The sequence below is a fragment of the Aythya fuligula genome, chromosome 3 (assembly GCF_009819795.1).
Source record: "Aythya fuligula isolate bAytFul2 chromosome 3, bAytFul2.pri, whole genome shotgun sequence".
Taxonomy (NCBI): Eukaryota; Metazoa; Chordata; class Aves; order Anseriformes; family Anatidae; genus Aythya; species Aythya fuligula.
The window spans coordinates 45,867,680-45,883,058 of record NC_045561.1 but is presented as its reverse complement, the minus strand read 5'-3'; the positions used below and the strand labels follow the sequence as shown (position 1 = coordinate 45,883,058).

General features: G+C 36.8%; 1 protein-coding gene across 1 annotated transcript in view; it reads right to left on the bottom strand.

Moving 5' to 3' along the window:
* The window catches only part of PDE10A (phosphodiesterase 10A), a 119,595-nt gene that overhangs the window by 19,220 nt on the left and 84,996 nt on the right, over positions 1–15,379 (bottom strand). Inside the window, exons 16-20 of the mRNA XM_032184611.1 lie at positions 14,528–14,678; positions 12,267–12,422; positions 8,779–8,951; positions 6,016–6,127; positions 2,131–2,211 (exon numbers count right to left, since the gene is read on the bottom strand). Of these exons, the coding sequence (XP_032040502.1) occupies positions 2,131–2,211; positions 6,016–6,127; positions 8,779–8,951; positions 12,267–12,422; positions 14,528–14,678 (673 nt within the window). The remainder of the gene's footprint in view (positions 1–2,130; positions 2,212–6,015; positions 6,128–8,778; positions 8,952–12,266; positions 12,423–14,527; positions 14,679–15,379) is intronic.

Sequence of the window (15,379 nt, the reverse complement as noted above, 5' to 3'; positions counted from 1 at the left end):
CCGTACCAGGCGCTTGACTTTCTTGGCAAAGTCTCTCACCCGAGCCCCAGGGAGGCAACAGACTTCTCTGCGGGTTGGGTCTGGTCGGCATATCGGTCCCTCTGTCCCTTTCAGGAGGGAGCCCCCCATAACAATAGCCCTTCTTTCTTTTTTGAAGGATGATGTGGCAATGCGACGTGTAGGTCGCCTTGTCTTAGGCGCCCCCTCCAACTGGGACGGGTGTTTGTCTACTTTGTCATTTAGATTGTCTTGCTCTAGTCCTTCATATCGATTATTTAAGGGTAGATGAGAAGGTGAGGTGGGCAGAGAGAGGGCTCGCCTACCACCCCGAATAGGCACCTGCCTCCATTCCCCCCCTTGATCTAGGTCTCCTCCCGCTGCCTGGCTGGAGGAGTGAACCTCCGTCTTCTGCGTATCAGGAGACGCCTGTGCCGTGGCAGTCTCGTGAGCCTGCCTCAGAGAGGGTAGAGCGCACCTCCACCAGTCAATTTCCCTCTCTGATTCCCTGATGCTCCTGAGCCTGTTCACCTCCTCCCGGAGCTCCGCTACCTGGCCGAGCAGTTCTTCAACCTGGGCACACCTCCCACAGGCATACCCACTACTGCTGTCGGAGACCGACAGAAGGCTGGGGCACACTCTGCAGCCCAGGACCTGGACGGCTGCGTGTTTCCCCGAGCCCTCCGTCTGAGTAGCCACACTGGCGACCGTGGCTGGACATGCCTCACGAGATGCGGAGGCCACGGTTTTCTGCCTGGTCGATACCATGGTCAGGTTCTACGCAAGCAGGTTACAAGCACCGAAGGGAGAGGCAGCTGCAAAAGAGCGACGATGAGCCCCCCGCTCGCCCTGCCCGCGCGAACTGCCGCGCAAACTGCCACGCCCTTCGACGTGCCACGCCCTGTTTGCCCGTCCTGTTCGCCGCGCTCCTGGTCGCTCGCGCTCCCTAGGGGCAGCTTTTAACAGCCTGAGAGGGGGCGCTGCTGGCTCCGCCCTCGCCTCGTCAGCCTCCCTCGCGAGGACAGCCGGGTCCCGGCGGCTCCCCCGAGTGGCCTCGATGCCGGACAAAAAGCCCTGCCCGCCTCGGTCCCCTGCTCCGCTGCAGAACACGTCTGCCCCGGAGCCGATCGCCTCAGCAAATGGCTCTAAAACGGTGGCAACGCCTGATTTAAATAGCCCGCCACTGACGTTGCTGGCTCCGCCCTCGCCTCGTCAGCCTCCCTCGCGAGGACAGCCGGGTCCCGGCGGCTCCCCCGAGTGGCCTCGATGCCGGACAAAAAGCCCTGATAGTCATTAACACGTGCTATTGGCCAATACCAACACTCACCTGCCCCAATTTGCACATTAAAATGTCATGATGTGTTGAATACTTCACCATATGCCAGAAAAGAAACATCTGCCTTTTCATATCTTTGGTCAGTATTCATGACCCTCCATATTTTCTGATTTTTTTTTTTTTTTTTGATACTTCTTCAAAATTGTACTTGATGTAAGGATGAGACCGCAGTTCCTAAATGTTTACCTCCTTTTACAAAAAAAAAGTATCCTACCTCCTTTTACAAACACCATACAAGAAAGAATATACTGTATCCAAAAGCTTTTCAAGCTAGTATTTTAACTACAGTTCTGCTACCACTCCATGGAGTTTTTACTAAGGGGAAAGAAGTAAGAGTGAAAACAAGTAAATCACTGCATTGGGAATTACAAGAATAAAAAGAGTATTAAGGTATAATCAGAAGACAGACTTCATTTTTCTCATTGAAATTTCATGATGATTTTCATGGCAGAAGTATTGTATTGTGCCTAAATCACTCCTGAAGCCTTATCATGTTATAGGAAGTGGAGCTATGTTATACAGTAACATGTATAAGTATGTAATTCAGGACCGCAACAAAAAATTTACTATCATTTCAGTAATGTCTTTGAAAACAAGTTTTCCACTGTTAAATAAAACAATAAAAAAATAATAATTTAAAAAAAAAAAAAAAAAACATTTTGCATACAAAGCATGGAATTCAGCAGCTCACATACCCTAAGCATCAAATGCAATATATGGTAATATATGAAATGTTTTTCCATACATGTTTTATTAATACTATAAAGCATGTATGATTTTACAGAGAGAGTTCATACTTGACCCTGAGGGACTTCATCTTTCTTGTCTCTGTCCATCATAGGAATAGGCTGAATACCCGTTTTCTTCATTTCATCTCCCTGGAGAAAAGCAAAGAGAGAGATTAGGATTATTCCATTTTCTATTGCATGTGGATCTAAAACTCCTGAATTAAAAGTAATGCAACATACTAGTCTAAGGCAATCTCAGAAAACTGCCTAAGGAGAGTCTCATTTTATATACTCACCTAAACAATAATGTAAATAACAGATCCTGAAAATCAATTTTTTTAGTAAATGTACACATATTGTCCTTGTTTGCAAGGGTCTATCCATAATAAAAGGCAATTGGAAGAAAGAGAAGGAAAGAAACAAACAACAACGAAAATGGCATAAAATACACCACATTGACCAGTTCTATTCATAGTTAGTCTAACCTTTGAAAACATTACCCGTTTAAAGTGCTATAATACATAGACCAGAAGAACATAACTCAGCCAACCAAGGCAAAGATGAGTAAAGCAGATGAATTTATAATGTACCCTCTTTGTCAACAATCCATCTTTTTGACCAGAGATGAGGAGCATATTTTTACATAGCTGTCTGTCAAACAGCCTCCTTTAGTACACTAATTATTCTACATGCATAAGAGGAATATTGGGAAAAAGCAGTATACTCAAAGACCAGATCTATGTAAAGCGCAAGTGAAAACTGTCTCCTTCACAGAGCAGCCAATACACATTTCTGAACAGTATACTGGGCCTGAACATGATTACTTCTTACAAATCCATAAGTAACTGGCTAAATTCTGTAACAAGTTGAAATTTTCAAATAGACTTATGCTTCAGCTGCACTATTAAAGCAACGTAGGTGCTTAATTTTGAGGTTATAAAGGCAACAACAGCTGTAGCAATGGTTGCTTTTAGCTGCTGCTAATTTCTGGGTTTCCAAAGTCAATACAAGGGGGCAATGCAATCTTCAAATCATTAACCTGAGTAAAGGAGAAAGTTTAGGCAGGATAGCTGCTATTATATTTGTCTATTTGTATACTTTACTATGAGATTTAGCTTACAGATGTTTAGCTGAAAGCTTGGTACATTCCTTAAATCAGTGATCTGTTTTCTGCCACAGTTAGTGAAGGCATCTCTAGAAAACAAGTTATTACTCCTTTCTCATATGATTTTATCAAGACAAATTCCAAGCACCAATGCCCAAGTCCCTTCCAAGGGAGGATTTCGGCACCTATACTCAAAGAGAAGTTTACAATACAAAAAAAAAAAAAAATTGATTCTGGTCTAAGTAGAGCCATTAATGACCATCTTTCTATTTTGCTGCCTTGCAACTACCTGGAGTGTAGAAAAGATAAGAGCTTATGTGAGCTTATGATTTTTTTTTCTTCCCCTTGCATATGTGGCCTAAATATCAGGTATTGACTATGGTCCTGCTGCAGTCAACCAACAAGTGGTGTAATCAGGAACCTACTTCTGAAGTAGTCTATACAATTCTCTTGTGAACAATATTTGTCTCGCCAAGTAATTAGAACATTGACTCATTAAATCTAGTCTCTGTTAGACATTCTACTGTCAAAACTTGCAAAGAAAGTCAGTCAATTGATGTTTAGCAACTGTAAGCAAATTTATTTTTTGTCTCCAGTAAATAACATTTAATTTTACTTGTTTGTTTGCTTGTTTTTTAAGTACTGTTATTGATTGGTCAGGACTGTCTGCAGCTACCATACTCTCAGTGCTAAGACCCACAATGCTAAACTATTTAGCATCATATGATATAGGCTTTATTTAACATAATATTAACTGTCCAGAAAACACTGAAAGTGAGCTTTGAGGAAGCTATCCAGCCTCTGGCTGATTATGCCAAAACTGAAAAAATCTCAGAATTATGTTCATCATTCTACCTATCCCACAAAAAAAAAACACAGACACAAACTTATATGATCCTATATGCTGATCACCAAATGTATTACTTTGCTCAGATTGCACAACTGTGGTAAGGATTCTTGCTGAAGTGATAACAAGGTAAATCTTAGCTGAAAACACTGCCTATATTTGGCTTCATTCAATGAAAAAAGATCAGTGTGACATACCACAGAATTGCTGCAACCTCTTCTGCAGTTATTATTTAACAATTACATAAAGGAGAAACATTATAAAAAGACTTATTAATTCATTCCACATATTAAGATTATGAACTGAAGTAGTAATTAGGAACAACATTGTGTCATGTGTATAGACTTTACTTTCCCCCCACCACCACCCCTGTTATGTAACAATTTCTGGAGCGAAATTCAGTCTAATCTTCATATTCATATAGTTTTCCTAGAATTTTCTCTATATTTGTCTTGGTTTCCTGTTTTACAGAAGCATTTAGAACTATGGTTGATTTGTCAGCCATCCTGAATGGATCACAACATATCCAACTTCTGTTATATATCAGTTAAGTAAAATAGCAAATAAAGAATATAATTTCTGTCAAAAATGTCTAATCTACATTTGTTCCATGAAGTAGCATTATAATATAAGATGTACCTTTATTAAATCAAATAACAAAACAACTTAAAATCTGTGCAGGCTCAGTTATGTCCATAATTCCATCTCTAATATTGCTGAGTAAGAAAAATCAACTTGATCCTTCCCTTTGCACTCAGTTCACAAGACTTGCAAAAAAATATTTTATTTTAATTATTTTAAAGTCTTGTAAGCAAAACAAATTGGGCATGTAATTAGTGAGGTACATCAACATTATGCCTCCATTATATTGCTCATAAGAACACTCACTCTCCAGTGCTGACATTTTAGAAAGTGAATATTGAACTACATCTTTGAGCTTAAAAAGTTTACAAGTTTTAAACATCTTATCATAGACTGATTTGTTCATAACTAAAAGAACTAGAAAAATTAAATAATAATAACAAAAAAAAGAAAACAAAGACATGCCATGCACATCTTGAATTTCTTAATAAACATGCAACATGCAAAACAGAAATCTCCAAATTATATGCATGCTACATCATATCTGTGGGCCTGATTTCCACTTTACACCTATATAAAACAGAAATAAGCCCACTGAATTCTTTAGGCTTCCACATGGCACATAAGAGAAAAGGGCACTTCATGATATACACATGCAATAACAGTCTTGAAAATACAATGTATCTTCTAAAACCACACAATTCAACTATATGCAACATGCTCAGAATTTATTCCTTATACCCCTAAAGAAGTCACTTTTTCACTTTAAGAATTAAATGATTAAATCATTCCATCCTGAGCATAAGAAATGTTAGAGATTATATCTTTATTTCTGGATATGATTACAGCTCAATGTCATGTGTCAATTCTCAGTACATCTTATCTGTGGAGTAACATTCACTATATTAAAAATCAGCTCTCTCTCTTTGAGACCCAGTTGTTGAGCTGGGTCACAAAGATGCAAATGCTGGGATTGGAAAAATTGAAAGGATTGCCATATTTGCTTTAGCATTTCCTGGATTCATACTATTCATGCTGCAGCTTTATGTGTGTGTTTTAAGGCAGTTGGTCTGGAAGATGCTTTCATATTTTGGATTTCTAGAATACAAATAGATCCTTCACAGCATTACTCTTAGTGACTCAAAGAAGAAACAGATTTTCTTGTATGTTCTGTTAGGACATTATTTCTAAATTCATCTTTAACAGAGAGAAAAATGGATACCTGAAAATTAGGAAGCTATCTTAGCTCTTTAAATAGTTTCCAAGAAAACAACAAAACACATGCCAGCTGCAAAGAACAATCTTTAATATGTTATGAAAACATGTAGCTGTTGACATATATTTTTTTTTAATTATTGTTATTTTCCTACCCAGATATTTTCTTTGATAAAAGAAAATGAGAAAACAAAAATGCACATACCTCAGCCCAGAACTCTGCATATATATCATTGGCTGTTAGTCTGGTAACTGGCCACAGTTTTGTTACAGAACACAAATCACAAGCAGTCATCATCAGACCAATCACTCTATCTCTAGAATAAAACAACATGAAATTGTAAGTTTGGTAAAGACTTAATTACCATATCCCAAGGTTTTTATTTATCCTTTCTCAGTTCAATCAGCAATAAAGTGTAAATACTACAAAATTTCTCCCATCTTGCTTGTTTCTTCTCCACTTGTTTATGATTTACAGGTAAAGCATCACCTTTATTTTTTTTTTTTATATATATATACCCTGTATTACTTAATTGCTTGCAAGCAGTTCATCTGTAGAATTAAAGGAATATAGAGGAATACCTCTCAAAACACTCCTGTGCCTCTACTTCATTTTTTGAGAATACAGTACAAGTCTATAAATAGAAAGATGGCATATCCTGTTCCTGCATTTCTTTCCATTATTTAAAGAGAAATGAACACATATTCCAAAAATAAGAAAAACTAATTCTATCTCGAAGATCTTAATTTACAAGTAAGCTCTCATTTCTTCCTCTGCTTCTTCTCAAAAGTACATTTTACTTTTTCTTACTTCTGGCAACAGCCAGTGACTGTATCTTCTGTCTCAGTTTCTGTCTGAGAAATTATTCAAGAACTGCCTTAGCAAACTGTGTTGTTGATCTAAATGCGAGGTCTGCTAAAGCAATATTGTAGCTTTAAAGAGTAAGGTCTCCACAACAGCCCTAATACTGCAATAATCAGAGTACACCTATGGTACATGTATACTGAAAGAGAAGTCATTGCTTTTTTGGAATGAATTCTCCTCCTAACAGGACAAGACTCCCACAAATAATTCCATCCCATACACTGAGTAGCCTATTCACAGAATAATTGAAGAGGATTGGTAGGTTTATAACGATCATTACTAAAAGTAAGAGTTTTTGTGTTTTGTTTTCTAGCACTTCTCCATTACTCCTTGTATCTATTGTTTGTGAGTGTCTTATAAAGAAAACTGTCAAATTAATGAATGAATTAATGTGATTTCCATCTGATAGACACCTGCATCTTTGTTAATACCTATCCCATGAAAAAAGCACACAACTTGCTAACTTTCATGCCAATGTGATGGCAGTCATAGAAGCTGTATCAATAGAAAAATTACCATTGAAATACACAAACACAATGTAAAGAATAGATAAAAGCAAAGTACAAATTCCCTGAGTTATAAAAGAGGATTCATCAGCCACATAAGGGACAAATTTAACATCCTATTACATTATTTTTATTGTACAATACCAAGTAGAAGCCTTGGATTCTTTAGCCGTGTTACCAACTAATGCTGTATCACAGGGCATGTGGTTTTGCACTGAAAATGCTTAAAGGGAGCAGACAGGGTAAAAATTTTAAACATAACAGAATATTCAATCATATACCAAATAGTTGTGCAATATTCAAAATTGATAACTCCTAAGTTCAAGATTCCTCATAAGTTTCATTTTGAGGTTATCAGGACCTAATATACCTTTAAGATTTTGAGGCTTGCTCAAGCCTGATAAACTTAAATTCCATACTGTGACTTAAGTTTTAATACAAGCTTAAGCTTTTATTTAAGTATTAAACTGTGTTGTGATAATGTATTCAGAACTACCAGCAAAACCTTTTAAATTCCTCAAACAGTTAAAGAAGATCCAAATTCCAAAGTTCTTTTTGAAAAGAATCAGAATCATGAATCAATATACTCTCCATTTTTTCTCTGCCTTAGATCAAGGCCATTTTCCAGTAAAGAAGCTATCAAGGGAGTATGGTACAGAATCATAGAATCATTAAGGTTGGAAGACGCCTTCAAGAACATCTGGTCCAACCATCACCCTACTACAAATGTCACCCACTAAACTGTAGTGCTGAGTGAACACTTTAATCAACACTGTTATGAGACATATCTGCCATCCAGGGTACATTATGTTTTGCTTATGTGGACAAAAAGATTCATGTCTATATGAATATGAATATTTGTACATTTTGAATAGTTTTAAAACTTATAACTATCTTAATTCACAAAGGTTGAGAATTGACCATAATTCTTTCCTGTTTCTCTGTTTGACTTAGGGATTTTTTCTGGAGTCAAATGTTTCATCACAACAGAAAGTTATGTGAAAACAGTAGCTGATTTGGCTATTAAATTATGTTCTGGTGTTATTAGCTGCTTTATGGAGAGACAAAATGATTACAAAGGGCTTGATTTTTTTCCCTTCCAACAATGAAGTGGAAGTGACTTTGCTTCTAGTAAGGATTAATCTTTCAAAAAGCATGCTTACAGAAAAATAATTACATTGACATAAGAATGAAATGAAATTATTATGAAATTATTATTGCACTTTTTTTTTCCCCACTACTTAACTGCCTATGCACTAACTTCCTGGTGCAGATACGATGTCAGTGAACTGTGTAGATGAAATCCAAAGCTAGTGACATGCAAATATATATATATATACATGTATATATACATATATATATAATGCATATATATATATATATGATTTCATATTTTACACAAAGTTGGTGTTTGAAATCTCATCTGTAAGATCTCTGCCTACAGAGAATAGTTTTTTGTTTTGTTTTGTTTTTTGTTTTGTTTTGTTTTTGTTTTTTTTTTTCCTCTCTTACAATTCCTGGTTGTGTTCTGTGGAAAGAAAGGTTTTCCATTCTAAGACTAATGCCTTAGTGAATTAAATCTGGTTTGTTGCTTTACCTGTGTGCTTGGTTCTTAAGGTTTAATGCTCCCGCTTGATGCAGCTCTTCAAGCTGTTTTCTATTTCCAAAGTACAGGGCAAGATCTGTAGCAATGATGGCTTTCCGGATAATCTCAAGGACTTGCTCATATTCACTGGAGCTCAGATTGGAGAAGACATTGTGCCCTTCCAGCTATGAAAAAGTAAAAAACCAATAAAAAGCACAAGCTCTAATTCTGAGATGATTTCAGTCATTACTTCACCAGACAGGTTACAACAGTTCTACAACCCAATGACAATTTTTGTTGCAAATTCAGATGCTGACAGCCTGAAATTCCCATTTTTATCATTGTTTTTTAAATGCTGTCATGAAACCTATGACTAAACCACTGATTTGCTTTGGGGATTGCTCCCTCTGTAGCCTGAAGGTATTAATAGAGAAAAATGATAGCTTTTTCTGCTGTGATTTATAAGCACTACATGTACTGCACTTCCAGACACCATTAGCTTGGGAACTTGTGATTTAATCCTGATCCAGAGTATTGCACTGCCAAGCTGGTAAATCGAATGTCTGATTCACTCTGAAGAACAATTTTTGATATTGCATAATAAGTAATACAGAAGAAAAAACATCCAGTTTAAAATCCTAAAAGATTTTAGTATGACAGTGTTACCAATGACATATGCCTGCAATTGCTTCATTTATTGATGCAATATTCTCTTTAGAAATAAAGTTAATTTCAGTATGTTAATGTATAAAAATATTTAGGGGAAAAAAAAAACACTGCTTTGTTGAACCATAAATTGACTGACTGATAAACTAAAGACAATGTCTTCCACTATGGAGGCTCTGGCAACATGTCACTTTCATCCCTTTTCTGTTTCCACTATGTACGACTGCACTTTTAACTGACAATATCCATGCAGTGTGATCACTCCTAAAGCTGTAACACATTTCAAGTCAACACTGTTTGCTGTCTCTAAGCTTTTGAAAGCAACTTGTCAAAAGTCTTCCTACTGTTGAAAGGAAACAAAGAAAAATAAGAAAGAATGAACCAGCCATGTCAAGGTGTGGACATTCAAAAATAGAAAATATTATTAAAATATAACAAATTCAGATGTGTTTTGACATTTAATTGGCATTTGGGCTGAAGCTCATCAAAAGTTTCCCTGACTTTTGTCAAGCATTTACATAATTTTTTCAAAATAATTCCTCTATGGTACAAATAGGTTTGGTTTCTCTCACCATCCAGAACATAAATGTCATTTCCCAACATTTTTACTTGGAGAAGAAGATTTATTGTGAATAATGAATAGAAAATACAATCTGTCTGTCTCAATGCTCCTTTGACAGCCTCCTAAGCTGTAGTACATGATGTTAAAAAGGAAGCTCAGAACATTTTAACCCATCATCAACACTTTGGAACCAGGAAATTGCTGCTATTTATTTATTTTCATGATTTGAGGTTTTGGGAACTCTGTACTCCCCAACCTTGTTGCATAACATGCTATTCACCCTACTACTTAAATTATACTAGATTTGGAGGTGTGACTTCTAGGCTTTAGAAGTTGCAATAAGAGGAAGACTGTTGTGACAAGTCTACATTCTACTAGGACCAAAAAAAAAAAAAAAAAAAAAAAGACACCATTAAGTACCAATAGAAGCTGCTGGCTCTGAGCGTGTCACATAGACTTCTGAGAACTACATACAAAGTACACAAAGTACAGCTCCTAAGATTTTATTCTTTCTCCACTGAGCTAGAACTAGTGAACAGAACCTTCTGTAAGTATGGCATACAACAGAATTACAAGTGGACAACCAAAGCACCTATAAAGTTTTGAACAGTGAAAAATCCTACATGTTATTAACATAAAATTAAAAGTCATTGAGATAACTCATAAAGGGTTGGATTTTTATTTTTTTTTTCCATAATAGTCCTGGAAATATACAGAAAGACTTGATTCAATTGAAAAAAGACCAAGTTGAAAAGGCTGTTCTCATCTGCCTTTGCTGCTAAATATCACTTATTGGCACCTGGATAGTCAGTGTCTGAATCCACTCTGTAGCCCTGACCATTTATCCACCTTTCCTCACTTATGTATGACTGTGACAGCCAAGGCTAACAGGTAGCACGGAAGCAAAAGGGTTCCCCACCCTCTTAGCAAATGGAACTTTCATCAATTGCACTATTTCTGCAGGAAAAATGCATAATGGTTATTAAAGAATGAATGAAGTCTGCTTCACATAGCCATAGAGTGCAAAGAAGCATTACTGACTGAGGAACTTGCTCACTGTGCACAAACTCACATGAAGAATGAATACTAAAAATCTAATGCCATACCACCACCACTGAAGGATTCAATTACACCCTCCCACATGGAGGAATATTCAGAGATTAAGCTTCCATTCTCTGATGAAATGTGTATGATACATAAAACCATAATATCACAAGATGTGCTTCTGAATACAATACAGAATATGTATGTTTCCTAAAAGGTGATTAGGCATTTAAGAAAAGAAATATCTTCCCCCTGAAAGACCAGAAAAAAAGAAAAGTTAACAATGAATTAGTGGCACACTAGTATGGCAAGGCTATGCATCAGGTGTGTGCACAGTAAATTAAAACCAGCGAGCACAAGTATATCATGAACTGGCAGCTGTTTCACTGGTGAGAGTTCTCAGTCTTCTAACTGAAGATGAACAAATTTTTCAGTGATGAGAAAATATTTGTGTGTCAGCAACACACTTTGATTTCCCAAAATATATTTGCATGCTTTCCTCTACTTTTCTGGTAATTAAACATACAGACAATTTACCTTGTAGTAGGAACTATCACAGAATATTACCTTACTCATTTTATTCCAATTGCTGAAGAACAAAAAAAAAAAAAAAAAAAGTGTGATAACATAATGAAACAAGCTGAAACTTTTCATGCGTGCAAAATTAACATTTGCTCCCATGTAAAGAATTTATGCATACTTCATGCCACACATTTAATGTTCATGGAATTTATTACAGCAGGTTTTCATACTTCTCATACAGACTTTTGACAGTTCTTTAGTTTTTGTTAAAAAATTCAGGATAGTTGAAGACTTTGTTGAAGCACATTTTACTGAAAATATGTAACTAAATGAGAAACTGATTTTTCATTTTCAAAGTTCTTGTTCCATAGCGTTGTAGAAGAAATCCTTATTGATCCAGAAACTGACAATTCAAAGGAAGACTATAAGTATAGACCTTCAAATGCACTGTATTTCTATAACATCAAGATTTTGGGAGAGCTATGTTTTGTGCTATTATTGAATGCTTGGGTTGCTAATATTGAATGCTTGGGAGCTAGGTTTGCTGTAATAAATCAAGGCAAATACTTCTTCCACACTTCTAGATGAGCACTACAGTCCAGAAATAAAAATAAGCATGCTTCAGAAAATCTACTGGCTAATGATGTGATTCCTGTTTCCAACAACAGACTCCAGTGCACAGAAGATACAATTACAATAATCCTACCTGCAGGATGGACACAGTCTGCGAGAAGTGGTGCTGTTCCATAGTTGATGTGGAATAGAGAGCAGCTAGAGGGTGATCAAATTTCTGAAGATAGCTGTTGCTGTAACCTCTGTGATCCAGGTCATGACATAGGCATGCAACTAAAAGACCTTTTCGCTATTAAAAAGTGAGAGAGAGAGAGAGAGAGAGAGAGAGAGAGAGAGATAAACAAGTAAGATGTATTTCCCTATGCCCCTAGATGTCACTCTCTTCCCAAAATACTGTAATTGTTGCACTAGAATTACACTGTCTTCAAAAAGTACACAGAATCCTTTGTGCTACGTATCAGATCTAGCAGACATAAGCTTTTCTGTCTTGTCCCGTAAGCTTAATTCTCCTCTTGCATCCTTTACAGCCTGCATTTTTTCCAGTATTACAGCTTTCATCAGCCTCTCTCCTTGTCCCAGATAGTTCTCTTTGTCTAGCTCATCCCAGTCTATACTTCTCTGGAAGTCATTCTTATCTGTTCTTCAGAATTCCAGTGCCTAATTCCAGTGCTTTTCACCATGAACCCACCTTCCCTGCTTGGATCCTGACTCTTTGACCACTCCTACCTATTGGATCTGTTTGTCTCTAGATCACAGTCCCTTTTACAATGTTTCATACTTCTCGCGCCATCTCTAAATCTAGATTCAAGGCACCATTCCTCACCTGAGACCAGCCCATCCTAGTTTCCCAAATTTTCCCCTTTAGTAGCTTCCTGTACTCTTGCTGTATACTTCTCCAGTCTCAAGAGAGGAGACTGCCAAAAGGAGCTGAAAGGGGTAAGGCATTTGAATAGGTGGAGGCTGGCTGGAGCTTGTCAGTCTCTTGGCTAAGAGGCTGTTCCCTTGTCTCTTAACAGCTGCCTCTTTTGCTCCCCCAGTCCCTCTCACTCAATTGTCAAGAATCATAGAATCTTTTAGGCTGGAAATGATCCCTCAAGACCATCAAGTCTAATCATCAACCTAACACTAAGAAGTCCACCACTAATCCATGTCCCTAAGCGTCACATCCATATGGCTCTTCTGTACTTCTGAGGATGGGAACTCTAACACTACCCAGGGCAGCCTGTTCTGATGCCTAACCACCCTTTCCATGAAAGATGGGGTTTACTACTTGGTTAGCACTGAAAGTTATGAAACCTTTAAGTATTCCCTGAGGGTGCAAATGCACACATTTTTGTTGTTAAAGAAACATTGATTTTTTTCAAATACGGATAACTTTGCCAACTTCCAGTACTTGCCTGGTAAATGCCACTTTCCTATTTCAGTGCCAATTTTCAAGTCCCTGCTTTAAAGCAGAATACACTAGACATTTTCATATGAAAGACCACCAAATTTTATTTTACTCTCATACACTGCACAAGAACCTGGTTTCTCCTAGCATGCTTATCGAAAAGAATCAAACAATTATGGCTGAAATTTCCCCAAATGAATCTGCCAGATTAAGTCAGGAAACTTGGAAAATTACAACTCAAATGGCTAGTATTTGGCAACGTTATTAGCAACTGAAAACAGGTTCTCCTAGTTGGAAGTTTCAGGTAGCATTAATAAGACAGCACTCCCAGAGTACCTGCAGTAATTCAGAAGAAAAACATGTGGCTGATCTTCACAGTGTGTGTTATATAGAATTTAACCATTCTAATCATTCCATTTTATTATCAAAAATTCCACAGCGATCTACTGAAAGTATATTTTATCTGAGTTTTCTAAGTCCTTGCAGTTATCTTAAAAATACTTAAACACATGCTAAGTAAACTGTTGTATAATAAAAGTTATATTTTAAGTTATATAACATATTTGGACAACTATTTTCCTTCCGTCCTTCCTACTGCTCTGCTTTACTCACATATGTCAACCAGCTCTGCAACACCAAGACTTTCTCCATAGTCCTCATAGTCAGGACCTCCCAGATCTCACAGGGCCTGAGATTCAGGGTGTTTCCTTTCCCTCAGCACACATCTGACAGTTAATTGAGTAATTAAAACAAAGATTGTGGTTGTGAGTGGGCAGGAAGAACCTTAAAATGCGGACACGGACTTATAGCAAATCTGCTAGCATTTCTTCAGTGTTATGAAAAAAATATGAAGTTAAGGAGTCTGAAGAATTCTTTTTTCTCAAGCTCCCTACTCATATATATACTCTCTGCCCAAGCTGACAGTAAAACCTCAGCATAAAGAAAGCACTTATGGTTGGTACCTCTAATGAAGTCTAGTAACTGATACGAATCATCTCACCTACCTCCAGGTCAGTGAAAAGCCCCTGGTTGTTCTGAAGTATGGCATACATGCAATGTGCAACTGTAACTGCATGCTTCCAGTTGTGGTAGGGCACACGGCGATAGTTCTTCTTTACAGACATAGTAAATCGGCATAGCTTTTCAAGTTCAAAGCTAGAAAATAATGAATTTGGTGAGAAATAAAAATAGAAAAAAAAAAATAACCTACAGAGGAGTGAACATGACTCATTGCTTATGAGAGTCATTCAAGTTTTGGCAAGGACAAAAGAGTGTGAATACTTGACAACATTTGTAGTTTAATTTGTAAATTTCTGAAACGTAAACCGAACTACCCAGCTCATGCAACACAATTACATAACGTTATCTGCTTCCAAAAGCTTCAAGTGCTGTTTCTTTAAATTATTATCTATTCAACCTGTGAAATAGTGAAAACCTATATCTAATTAACAATTTGAAAATATAATTTTATCAAAACATAAAATTAGGGAGGTTTATGCAAACGTTGAAGAAATAATCCTGTTTAAAGTGAAATCTCAGTTAAATACCAAATGCAAAAATTGTTTTGATTCAAAAATGTTGAGATGCTCCATAATGACATTATGAAAAACATATATATATATATATATACATACATACATATATATATATATATATCACTCTTTCTATATATATAGTTTGTTGTTTTTTTTTCCATTTGGCCAAACGAACAGAAATTCATATTTCAGTGTTTCTGCATTTTTCATCAAGATAAATCATTGTTAGGTAATTGCTTTTACAGGATTTTTTTTAATCTTCTTGATATTATTATATGCAAAGTGAATCTATTTTCAAAAGTATTTTTACTAAGGTAATGT